Raw genomic sequence first — 10,910 nt, forward strand, 5'->3', positions numbered from 1 at the left:
GTTCATTTGACACCTTGAGGACATTGTCACCTGGCTCGCTCCTTATCACTTCCTCTGCTTACTGAACTCTCCCTTGACCTGTCACCATGTTGACACTATCACTTCCTCCGTTTAACTCCTTGTGGGCAGGACTACCTGCTCCACTAGGTCAGCCTCTGTTGATGTTTCTACTTCCTCTGTTTATTTAACTCCAAGTCAACACAATCACTTCCTCTGTTTCCTTAGTTTCTTCAAGTCTATAAAGTGGTGGGAGGTTCCAGATTGGCTTTTCTAGCGTGGTGAGGCATGTGCTCGGCAGGTCACGGCCTTTCCTCCTTTCTGGCTTCCTCAGCACATGCGTCCCATGACCTCAGCGCCGTGGTCCAGAGAGGGCAGGCGGGGCCTGTGAGGCCACACAGCACAGCAGCCTGGGAGGCTGCGCGAGGCCCATGGGGCTCCTGGCATGCTGGCACCGTGGGAGCCACCCTAAGTTGCCCTCTGTTGTCTCACTGCAGTCCTTGGATAGCTGGGGCACTTCCGAAGATGCGGAGGCTCCCTCTAAGCGCCACTCGACCTCTGACCTCTCGGACGCAACCTTCAGCGATATCAGGAGAGAAGGCTGGTTGTGTTATAAACAGGTCCTCACCAAGAAGGGGAAGGTAAGGTGCTTGCTGGAATGAGGTGGAGGTGGATGGAAGCCGTCTCCGGCAGAACTCTCCAGCTTCTGCACCCACCCCACAGCCTCTGGAGCCAGAGAGAACCAGCCGAGGCTGTAGCATGAGGGGTGGAGGTTAGATGCCAGGAAGAACTTCCTGGGGGACCTAAAGAACTCATGGAAGAGAGGTTAACCAGAGAGATGGGCTCTGCTGTGCCATGGGTCCGGTCAGTGTGCCTGAAATTCAGACGGAACCACCCCACAGTGATGCTTGGTTGGCAAATCACCCCAAAGATGGACACGGGGGCTCATGGAAAGTAAGGGAGCAAGGCCAGGGTGATTCTTTTAGGGGAGCTGAGACCCCAAAAGAAGGCAGGAGTCAGCCTTTTCGGGGTCTTGCAGGACGAGGAGAGATTTCAGTCTCTGTCCCGAGGGCAACTGAAGGCCCTGGGGCCTCTTTCATTCGGCTTCTTGGGGAATGAATTAGAGAGGGGCCGACCTGAGGCAAGAAGACCAGTTAAGAGCCACCACAGCGATCCAGGTGAGCGATGGAAATGGCTGGGCCGTGGGTGACAAACAGGATCCCAGCGTGAGAGGGCGGGGCCCCTGGGTCCACGGAGTAGGGAGGCCTTTCCAGGCTGTGCTGAGGCTAAGGAGGAAGGAGACGCCGCCCAGGCAGAGCTGAGCAGAGTGGTTAGCATAAACCTGGGCTTGGCCCGTGACTGCATCATGCCTTGCTGAGGGAGCTTGGGTGACTCAGCTGTCTATGACTCAGTTTCCTCGTCTGTAAATAGAGCTAACAACAACCCCTAGCATATACACCTGTTGCTGGGGATTAAACGAGTTAACCCGAGCAAAAGTGTATGTGGGGCCTGGCCAGGGAGCTCTTCTGCTATGATTCAAATTTTCCGCCCTGCCTTCTAGAGGTCTTGTACCTGGGGAGAGAACATCAGCTTTAAAGTCAGACAGACATGGGGTGCCTGGGTGGCTCAGTTGGTTAAGCGACTGCCTTCGGCTCAGGTCATGATCCTGGAGTCCCGGGATCGAGTCCCGCATCGGGCTCCCTGCTTGGCAAGGGAGTCTGCTTCTCCCTCTGACCCTCCTCCCTCTCATGCTCTCTGTCTCTCATTCTCTCTGTCTCAAATAAATAAATAAAATCTTAAAAAAAAAATAAAGTCAGACAGACATGGAGTTCCTGCCTGGCCACTCATGGCCAGCATAAGGCTTTGGGCAGCCTCCCCCGCTCTGTGCCACACTTTTCCAATCTGTAAGATAGGGACAGGGTTATCTTGCACCCTGGGCCGGTGTGAGGTGAAGTGAGCTGGGTAGGTCAGGCGGGGGCGGTCATTCAGCCGTGCCCTCATCCAGTCCGTGGTAATGACCGAGTGCCTGCCGTGCTCCCGGTTCGTGGTCGAGGTTCTGGGTATTTCGTGGAGAGGGAGCCAGGCCGGTCCTGCCTGCTGGGGCTCAGGACGAGCCAAGAAAGCACATGGTGCATAATAGTTGCCAGTGCGTGACTGTCACAGGGGAGGAGCGGAGTGGCGTGGGTGGAGTGACCCCAATCTCGGCGGGGTGCAGGAAGGTGTCCAGGAGGCTGTGACATGAAGGGTGTGTGAGAATCCACAAAGCAGGGAGAGAGGTGAGTGCTCTGACAGCGGAGATGCCCTCCTGGATGGTCTGGGGGGTACGGAGGGCGTGCTGGGTGGCTTCGAGCCAGGCTGAGGGGAGAAGCCGAGGTGAGGAGTCTGGCGCCGGCTCGCGGGGCCTCATCCCCCACGGCAAGCCTTTGCAGGGGTTCCCATGGGCGTGGGAGGTGTGTAAGCCTAGGAGGCAAGGGTCTGTGATAGGAGAAGATAAGGGCATTGCTGTTGTCCAGGTGAGCAAGGGTGGGGGCCCTGACCGAGGTCCTGGCATGGGGCCGACGGGAAGGGACAATTTGGAGAGATCAAGGGAGGGATGGCCTGGGCTTGCTGATGGCTGGGAGGTGAGAGAGGATAGAGGAGGCAGATGATGGCTATGGGGGTGATGGGGCCTTCCCCTGAGCCACAAGGCACTGGAGGGGCAGGTTTGGTGAGAGGAAGCCAAGGGTTCCTTTGGCGACTTGTGGAGTCCAAGGGCCCTGGGACATGGAGGTGTCCTGGGGAGAGAGGCTCCGGGGGCATGGCACTTGGGAAGGAGTCCATCGAGGTGTGCACGGGTGCGTGGGAGAGCATGGAAGGAGAAGGCGAGAGACTGGCTGCACCTTGAGAGGACATGGGGAATGCAGACCAAGGAGGAAAGCCAGCAAGATGGCAGGAGGGCTTGCCTAGGAGGGACAGCAGGGGCCAGCTGTGTGAGCTGAGGAAGGGGGGCCAGGGTGGCAAACCCTTCCAGCCCAAAGTTGGAGCCTCTCTGAGGAACTGGGGAGGACAACTGACTCCTGCCCGCCGGGTAGCCTGGTCCCCGGCTCTGGATGGCCCCCGGCAGCCCCACCACAGCGTCTCCCGGGCAGGGAGGGGAGATGGCTCCTTCCTGCTCACTGACCAGTTCTGGAGGACAGGACCTTCCACTCTAGGCTCAGCCAGCACCCAATTTCACTTGTCCCCTCAGTGCTGTGGCCTGGGAGTTAGGAGAGGTGTCCTCAAGTCAGCTTCAAGCCCTTAGTCTGTCCAGGGAACTGATTGCCAGGCACATGTTGTCTGCTCTGGCAAGTCTAGCCTCTCCTGGGTGACCCCCTCCCACTCCCCAGCCTCTTTCAGAGGCCATTTGCTGTCGGGCAGAGGAGGGGCGGGTGTGACAGGTCCCTGCGGTCACAGACCTAGTATTTGAGCTGAATGTAACCTTGGTGACCAGCTAGTACATTTTTCATTTTACCAATAGGGAACACTGATGCCAAGGGAGGGGGCTTGACTCGTCCAAGGTCACCTAGCTGGTTTGGTCTCCAAGGGGCCCCTTGCCACCACTTCAGTCTGATATAAAAAAATCCCCTGGAGGGCCATGCTGTCTCCTGCTCCGACGATCCTGTCTGGTCCAGCAGGTCTGTGGTGGTGGGCGGGGCTCATGGCCGCGTGTGGCTGTGTTACCTGCCAGCCGTGGAAACTCCTCACCTGGTTTGTTCAGAGGGCAGAGGCCCATGGTGGGAGTAGTAGGTAGGCCACCAGCCCAAGGGAGGGAGCCCTCGGTCTGATGGGGGAGATGGAGCCTCTGCCTTCAGCATGCTCCGGGGATGATTCATTCATTCATTCAGTGAATATTGATGAGCACTTACCCCACACCCGTGGACGCTCTAGGCTCTTGGATGTGGACAGGAGCGGAGAGACAAGCTCCCTGCCCCCAGGAGAGATCCACAACCAGCCCAACTGGAGGTTGCAGTAAGCACTCAGGGAAAATGAACCGGTGTGATTGGCTTCAAGTTTGGAGGTAGCAGGGAGGTGCCTTTAGAAAAAAAGGGTCAGAGAAGGCCTCACTGAGGAGGTGATATTCGTGACATTTGAGCTCAGACCTAAAGGGCAAGAAGGAGACCACATGGAGAAGCGAGAGAAGGGGCTCCTGGCCGAAGGAACAGCAAGAGCAAAGGCCCCAAGAAAGGAAAGGGTTGGCTTGTTCACTAGAGAAGGCCCTTGTGTCTTGACACGGTGAGAAAGACGTTGGTGGAGAAGTTGAGTTTGGAGAGGGAGGGACACACCACGAAAGTTCTTAGATTTGATGCCATTGATGGCAGGAACCCACGAGAGGGTGTAAGCAGGGGAGAGACATGATCTCATTTACATTTCAAAACGGTGGCTGCAGGGACGACTGGGTGGCTCAGCTGGTTAAGCGTCTACCTTCGGCTCAGGTCATGATCTCGGGGTCCTGGGATGGGGCCCCTCATCAGGCTCCCTGCTCAGCCGGGAGTCTGCTTCTCCCTCTGACCCTCCCCGCTCTTGTGTTCTCTCCCTCTCTCTAATAAATAAATAAAATCTTTAAAAAAACAAAATGAGGGCTGCAGGGGTGCCTGTCTGGCTCAGTCGGTAGAGGGTGCATCTCTTGGTCTCAGGGTCATGAGTTCGAGCCCCACATTGGGTGTAATTACTTAAAAAACATGGTGGCCGAAGCTGCTGGGTGGAGAGTGGATTACAGGAGGCGAGGGTGGGGACTGGGAAGGTTTGTGTAGTTGTCCAGGTAAGAGGTGGTGGGGTGGACAAGGTGCTGGGTAGCAGGAAAGATGGAGACACGTGGTATTTTGGAAGCAGAACAGCTGTGACATTCTGATGGGTTGGATGTCAAGGGTGAGGAAAAGGGAGGGGTCAAGGGCAACTCTCAGGTTTCTGGGCGTCTGGGTGGATTTACTGAGCTGGAGAAGTTGAGCAGGGGTTGCTGTGGAGAATAAGTCTGATGGCAAAAATCAAGTGCCCCATGGAGAGCAGGTACTGTGCAGAGTGCCTACGGGACATGCAAGTGGGGACACTGAGCAGGGGGTGGGAGGTGCAGGACTGTGACTGGGGGGGAAGGGGGGGATGCCAGACCAGGGATACATTTGGGAATCACCGTCAGCAGACAGATGGGATTTAAAGCCACAGGCATGGATGACATCACGGGAGAGGCATGCAGGGAAAGGGGAGCCCAGGACAAAGTTCTGAAGCCCCCCCCTCCTGTACGGCAGGGTCTTAACCCAACTCTAGTGACATGTGGGGCCAGATGATTCTTTGTTGTGGGGTGCTGTCTTGGACATCGGGGGATGTTTAGCAACATCCTTGGCCTCTCCCCTCTAGATGCCATAGTACTTCCCCAGGTGTGACAACTGAAAATGTCTCCATACAAATGTCCCCCTGGGCACCATTCGCCCCCGTTGAGAACCGCCGGTGAGAGGATGTTGTGGGGAAGGAAACCAGCGGAGGAGACCGAGAAGGAGCCAGTGGAATTAGGAGGAAAAACAGGGACCCTGGGGTGCCAAGAGAGGGTTTAGAGAAGGAAGGAGCGGCAGGCCGGGCCACATGCCTCAGAGAGGTTAAGGAAAGGGCCGGGAAGGACGGAGAAGATGCCCCTGGCTTTGGCAACACGGGGGGCCTGCGCGGCCAGGATACTGGGTAGAGCCTTGAGCGAGAGGCCAAAGAGCAGGGAGAGCAGGTGCAGTGGACGATTCTTGACCAGTTGCTGTGCAGGGGGCGGTGTGTGGACTAGGAGTGGCTTTACAAGGATTTTATGTAAGGTGGGCCATGCTGCGGGGGGCCGCGGCTTCTGTGGGGCATTGCGGATGTCAGATGCCCTTGATGGCAGGATTGAAAGGTGCTACTATTGAAAGGAAGATTAGGGACCCTGGGGGGTGGGGACACGGAGAACGATGGGTGGGGGCGTCCAGGCGGCGGAGCGGCTGGGCAGGAGGTGGGGCGGGGCCCCCACCGCTGTGGCCCCCGCAGCTCTCCTAGGCCCCCCACCCTCCCGCGGGCTGTGGGGGCGGGGAGGGCAGGCCTGGCCTCTCACGCCCTCCCCTCTCCCGTCTCTCCCCCTCCCCCTGTCTCCCTGCAGAAAGCGGGCGGCGGCCTGCGCCAGTGGAAGCGGGTGTACGCCGCGCTGCGGGCGCGCTCGCTCTCGCTGAGCAAGGAGCGGCGGGAGCCCGGGCCGGCGGCGGCGGGGGCGGCGGCGGCCGTCGCAGGTGAGGACGAGGCGGCGCCCGTCTGCATCGGCTCCTGCCTGGTGGACATCTCCTACAGCGAGACCAAGAGGAGGCACGTGTTCCGGCTGACCACCGCTGACTTCTGTGAATATCTCTTTCAGGCTGAGGACCGGGATGACATGCTGGGCTGGATCAGAGCGATCCGAGAGAACAGCAGGGCCGAGGGCGAGGTGAGGGCCCGGCCGCCCACCCGGGGCCTGGGCTGACGGGGAACGGGTGGGGGGCCCCAGGGCCGCCCCTCACCCGCCGTGGACCTCGTCAACCTCTCTGAGCCTCAGTCCCCTCGTCCGTAAAATGGGCTAAGCGGAGCGGGCCTTGAGCTCCACCCACCTGGGCTTTGGTGTGAAGAGAACACGCAGACAGTGGATCCCAGAGCCCCTGGCACCCTCCGTGTTCCCTGGCTGGCAGTAACAGTAATAACTGGAGGAATGACACTGATGATTATTATTATCATTATTAACTATTATTATTACTGCCTTGGGCGGGCTCTGGCACAGAGAGGTCAGCTCCAGGCCAACCTCAGATTGGGGTTCAGGAAGCAGGGGTTTCTTCTGGAGGGTGTTACAGAAGGAGGTGCCCGGGGCCAGAACTGTGGCTGGCACTGCTGACGGGGCTGGCCTGTCAGCGGGGCACGAACACATTGACCTTGGGAGGAGGCCAAGAGGATTGGCCTTTGGCAGCAGGCTGCACTGGGTTGAGCCAGAGGCTTTGGCAGGGATTTCAGAGTAATTTTTAAATGGCGCCCCCTCTTGGGCAGCTGCACCTGCACACCAGGAGCCTGGGCTGGGGTGTCCGCTGCCCCTCTCCCCCTTGGCCAGCTGCCTGCACAGTGGTGTGTCGGCACACCTGCACGGATTTCACGTGGGGGTCCTGGGCTCAGGGGCTGGTCTCTGCCCGAGGATGGTGGGCCTGGGCCCTGGTCCACGTGTGCACCTGCTCTGGCCATGGGGAGAGGGGCCCTAGTACAGAGCTCCTGGGCCACAGACCCTCTCACTGAGGGGAGACCCGTCCTCTTGCTGAACCAGGCTCTGCTCTCCTCAGAACATTGTCTTTCCTTACTGTGGGGAGGAAAGTGCCTGGAATCTGTGGCCCCTGCTCTGGGGGGCCTGGCTGGGCTGTCCCCAGCAGGGCATAGTCAGGGGGGTCCCAAGTGACCTTCATTATTGCAGTAGCTGCCTGTCATGGGGCACATCCTCTGTGTCTTGCCAGGAATGCGATCAGTGCTACATGCGTAATTCTGCACCCCAGCCCTGAGGTTGCCGTATTATCTCCTTTGCTACTATGGAAGAGACTGAGGCTCAGAGAGGCTAGTGGGTTACTCTAGGTCACACAGCTGGTGAGGGGGCGCTCGGGAGTCCAGCCCTGGTCTTTCTCGCTCCAGGGTGTGAGCCCTCCAGCTGACAGATGGAGGAGAGAGGGGAGGCAAAGCGGAGGCTGGGGCCAGGGATGAGACCTGAGTTGGCTGGCTGTGGGCACTGATAGGGTCTATTTTTTCTTTCCTCTCCTCCAGGACCCCGGCTGTGCCAACCAAGCTCTGATCAGCAAGAAGCTTAATGATTATCGCAAAGTAAGGTGAGGCCCGCCTCTCCTAAACAGTCCTGGCCAGGGGGTAGGGGCACTCCAGACAGAGGTCATCCTCCTGGCCCACCTCTAGGCCTGAGGGCAGCCCCTGAGTCACCCTATGCTGGGGGCAGGCAGGGTGGCAGGGGCATCGAACCCATTGCTTCAGGGATGGAGAGGGAGGTCCAGAGTGGTAGGAGGCTAGGGCAGGTGGCATGTTGGGTCACGCCAGATGAAGACTTCTCCTCTCCCCCTTTTCCTACACAGCCATAGCTCTGGGCCCAAAGCTGATTCCTCCCCCAAAATCTCTCGTGGCCTGGGGGGCCTCAAGTCTGAGTTCCTCAAACAGAGTACTGCACGTGGCCTCAGGACTCAGGACCAGCCTGCAGGGAGCAAGGGTAGGAAGGTGGCTGCTAAGGGGGTAATGTGTGTGTGTGCGTGTGCACGTGGGACGGTGGGGGTCAGCCCTGTGGGTCTGCATGGGAGCTGAGGGCGTGTGTGTGTGTGTGTGTGTGTGTGTGTTGTGGGGGGTGGGTGCCTGTGAGGGTCTGGGGGCTCTCAGCGTCTCAGGGCTGGAAGGGCCTGGAACCTCATTTCCCTCCATGACATCCCAGCTGGGTAGCCTCCAAGTCTCTGCTCGTATCTCTTCAGGAGCAGGAGGCTCATCCTCTCTGGAGGCAGCCTTTTCCATCTTTATACACTTCGGGCTACTAGAAAGTTCTTTCTTTGGTCGTACCAGAATCTAGGGCTCCCACCTTGTTGTTTTAGCCCTTGAGACCACATAGAAGTCCTTACGTTCCTCTGTGGCATGCGTCCTCAGGACCACACACCCTCATGTCTTAGATCTTCCCTCAGGATATAATTTTCCATCAGCCCTCAGCATTCCAGTAGCTTCTCTGATGGAGTCCCCATATGTCCAAACATGGGTGAGTGTGTGTGGCCAAGTGTGGTTGTTGCCCCTCCCCAGGCCCCCCCCCCCGCCCCCCGGGCTCACCTGGCTTTGTCTGCCTTCCCCCACCCCAGATGACAGTGCTGCCCCTCCCAAAACCCCCTGGGGCATCAACATCATCAAGAAGAACAAGAAGGCAGCCCCTAGGGCTTTTGGGGTCCGGCTGGAGGAGTGCCAGCCGGCCATAGAGAACCAGGTGAGTCGCGCCATACTCCGGAGGGCGCGGGGAACGGGGGAGCCCAAGGCGCAGAGGGCCAGAGCTGAGGGACTCTGGAACCAGCGCTCCATCTCATCTTGCAGACCCAGTGGTAGGAGGGGTGGGGGAGCACCCAGGGATGGAACAGCAGAGCTGAGGCAGAACCCAGAATCGCTGGCCTGCAGCTGGGCGAGGCTCTGGTGTTCTGTCTAGCCCCCAGACTGGAGGCCGTCCCGCACGGGGCTCCCAGCAGCTCTGGGCTTGCGCGGCTCCGGTCTTGGCCTTCCTGCCTCTTCTGGCCCACTGGGGGGAGTTCCTGCCCTTCGCCTTCCTAACGTGCCTGCCCTGCCTGTGTCCCCAGCGGGTCCCCCTGATCGTGGCCGCGTGCTGTCGCATTGTGGAGGCACGGGGGCTGGAATCCACGGGCATTTACCGAGTGCCAGGCAACAATGCAGTGGTGTCCAGCCTGCAGGAGCAGCTCAACCGTGGGCCCGGTGACATCAACCTGCAGGATGAGGTGGGTGCGGCGGGGGAGGGGCGGGGGGGGGCAAGGTGCTGTGTGTGTGTCTCTTGTGGTCATCGGACCCTGCGATGTGCCTGGCAGTGAGCCAGGGCCCCGAGATGGGCGAGGCAGACCTGCCCCGGCAAGCCGGATAGAGACACGCTCATGGCCGGGCAGCCCTGAGGCCGAGGCTCGCAGGTGGTAGTTTCGGGGGCCTTGAGGACGAACAGCGTTCACTAAGTGCCCGTGAAAGCCGGGTAGGGACATCCCAGGCTGAGGGAATGGCCGGGGCAAAGGCGCGGGCTCTGAAGGGTCACCAGCAGCCAGCTCACCTTCTCTGTAAAGGGCCAGGTGGCGAACGCTTTAGGCTTTGGTCACCACACGGTCTCTTCCTCCTCCTCCTCCTTCTTCTTCACAGCCCTTTAAACACATAAAAACCCTTCTTAGCTCCAGGGCCATACGGAACCAGGCCACTGGCTGGACTTGAGCTCCGGGCTGTGGTTTGCGGACCCCTGGCTTAGAGGGGGGCATGGGGCATTTTGTGGGGCAGCCAGCACTTTGCATCGTTGCAGCCGGGGTCAGGAGGGGCTGGTCGGGTGGCACAAAGCCGGCTGGGGAAGGAATCTGACAGCCACACTTAAGAGCTCGCAGCCGGTTATATGTCAGTTATGGCTCAGTGAAGCCGGAAAAAAGCCAAAAACGTATTTCAGTGTGAAAAAGAAAAAATAACAGAAGTATTTGCAGCAGGGCCAATGTTTCTTTTCTTTCTTTTTTTTTTTTTAAAGATTTTATTTATTATTTATCTGAGACAGAGAGAATGAGAGAGACAGAGAGCACACGAGAGGGGGTAGGGTCAGAGGGAGAAGCAGGCTCCCTGCCGAGCAGGGAGCCCGATGCGGGACTCGATCCAGGAACTCCAGGATCATGACCTGAGCCGAAGGCAGTCGCTTAACCAACTGAGACACCCAGGCGCCCAGGGCCAATGTTTCTCAAACTGTGTTCCCCAGAGGAGCTGTGGGAGGCCGGGAACAGGTCAGGAGCCCCCATCCTTGCTTGAACTAGACTAATCTGCTTTGTTCTGTTTGTTTGTTTGTTTTTTTAATGTCATATTTTCATATTGGGTTTTCATGTTTGACGAAAGGGGCTCTGCTGAGAAAGATATTTTGGAAAACCGCAGATCTGGGCAATGAAGTCCCATGAGTCCCATATTGTGAAGCTTTATGTGATACATGACAGTCTTCCTGCCCCTGGGGAGGAAATGGGGAGACATGACATGCGGGATAGTAGCCAAGAGAAAAGGCTGATCTCTCACCAGGGACCAGACTGTGTGATGAGGAAGGAGAAGATGTTGAGGGCTGGAGCAGGTGGGAAACTTGAGTGTTGGAATCTGTGAAGGATGAATGGGAGGGGGCAGGTGGACAAGAAGGCAGTCCCGGC

The 10,910-nt window shown here is 58.5% G+C and overlaps 1 protein-coding gene across 1 annotated transcript in view; it reads left to right on the plus strand.

Moving 5' to 3' along the window:
- ARHGAP23 (Rho GTPase activating protein 23) overlaps positions 1-10,910 on the plus strand; it is a 68,339-nt gene that overhangs the window by 34,478 nt on the left and 22,951 nt on the right. The window contains exons 8-14 of the mRNA XM_035027466.1: positions 332-384; positions 471-638; positions 6,119-6,436; positions 7,777-7,838; positions 8,094-8,224; positions 8,850-8,971; positions 9,333-9,488. Coding sequence (XP_034883357.1) covers positions 332-384; positions 471-638; positions 6,119-6,436; positions 7,777-7,838; positions 8,094-8,224; positions 8,850-8,971; positions 9,333-9,488 — 1,010 coding nt within the window. The remainder of the gene's footprint in view (positions 1-331; positions 385-470; positions 639-6,118; positions 6,437-7,776; positions 7,839-8,093; positions 8,225-8,849; positions 8,972-9,332; positions 9,489-10,910) is intronic.

The sequence above is a fragment of the Mirounga leonina genome, unplaced genomic scaffold (genome assembly GCF_011800145.1).
Source record: "Mirounga leonina isolate KUSES-001 unplaced genomic scaffold, KU_Mleo_1.0 Mir_200, whole genome shotgun sequence".
Taxonomy (NCBI): domain Eukaryota; kingdom Metazoa; phylum Chordata; class Mammalia; order Carnivora; family Phocidae; genus Mirounga; species Mirounga leonina.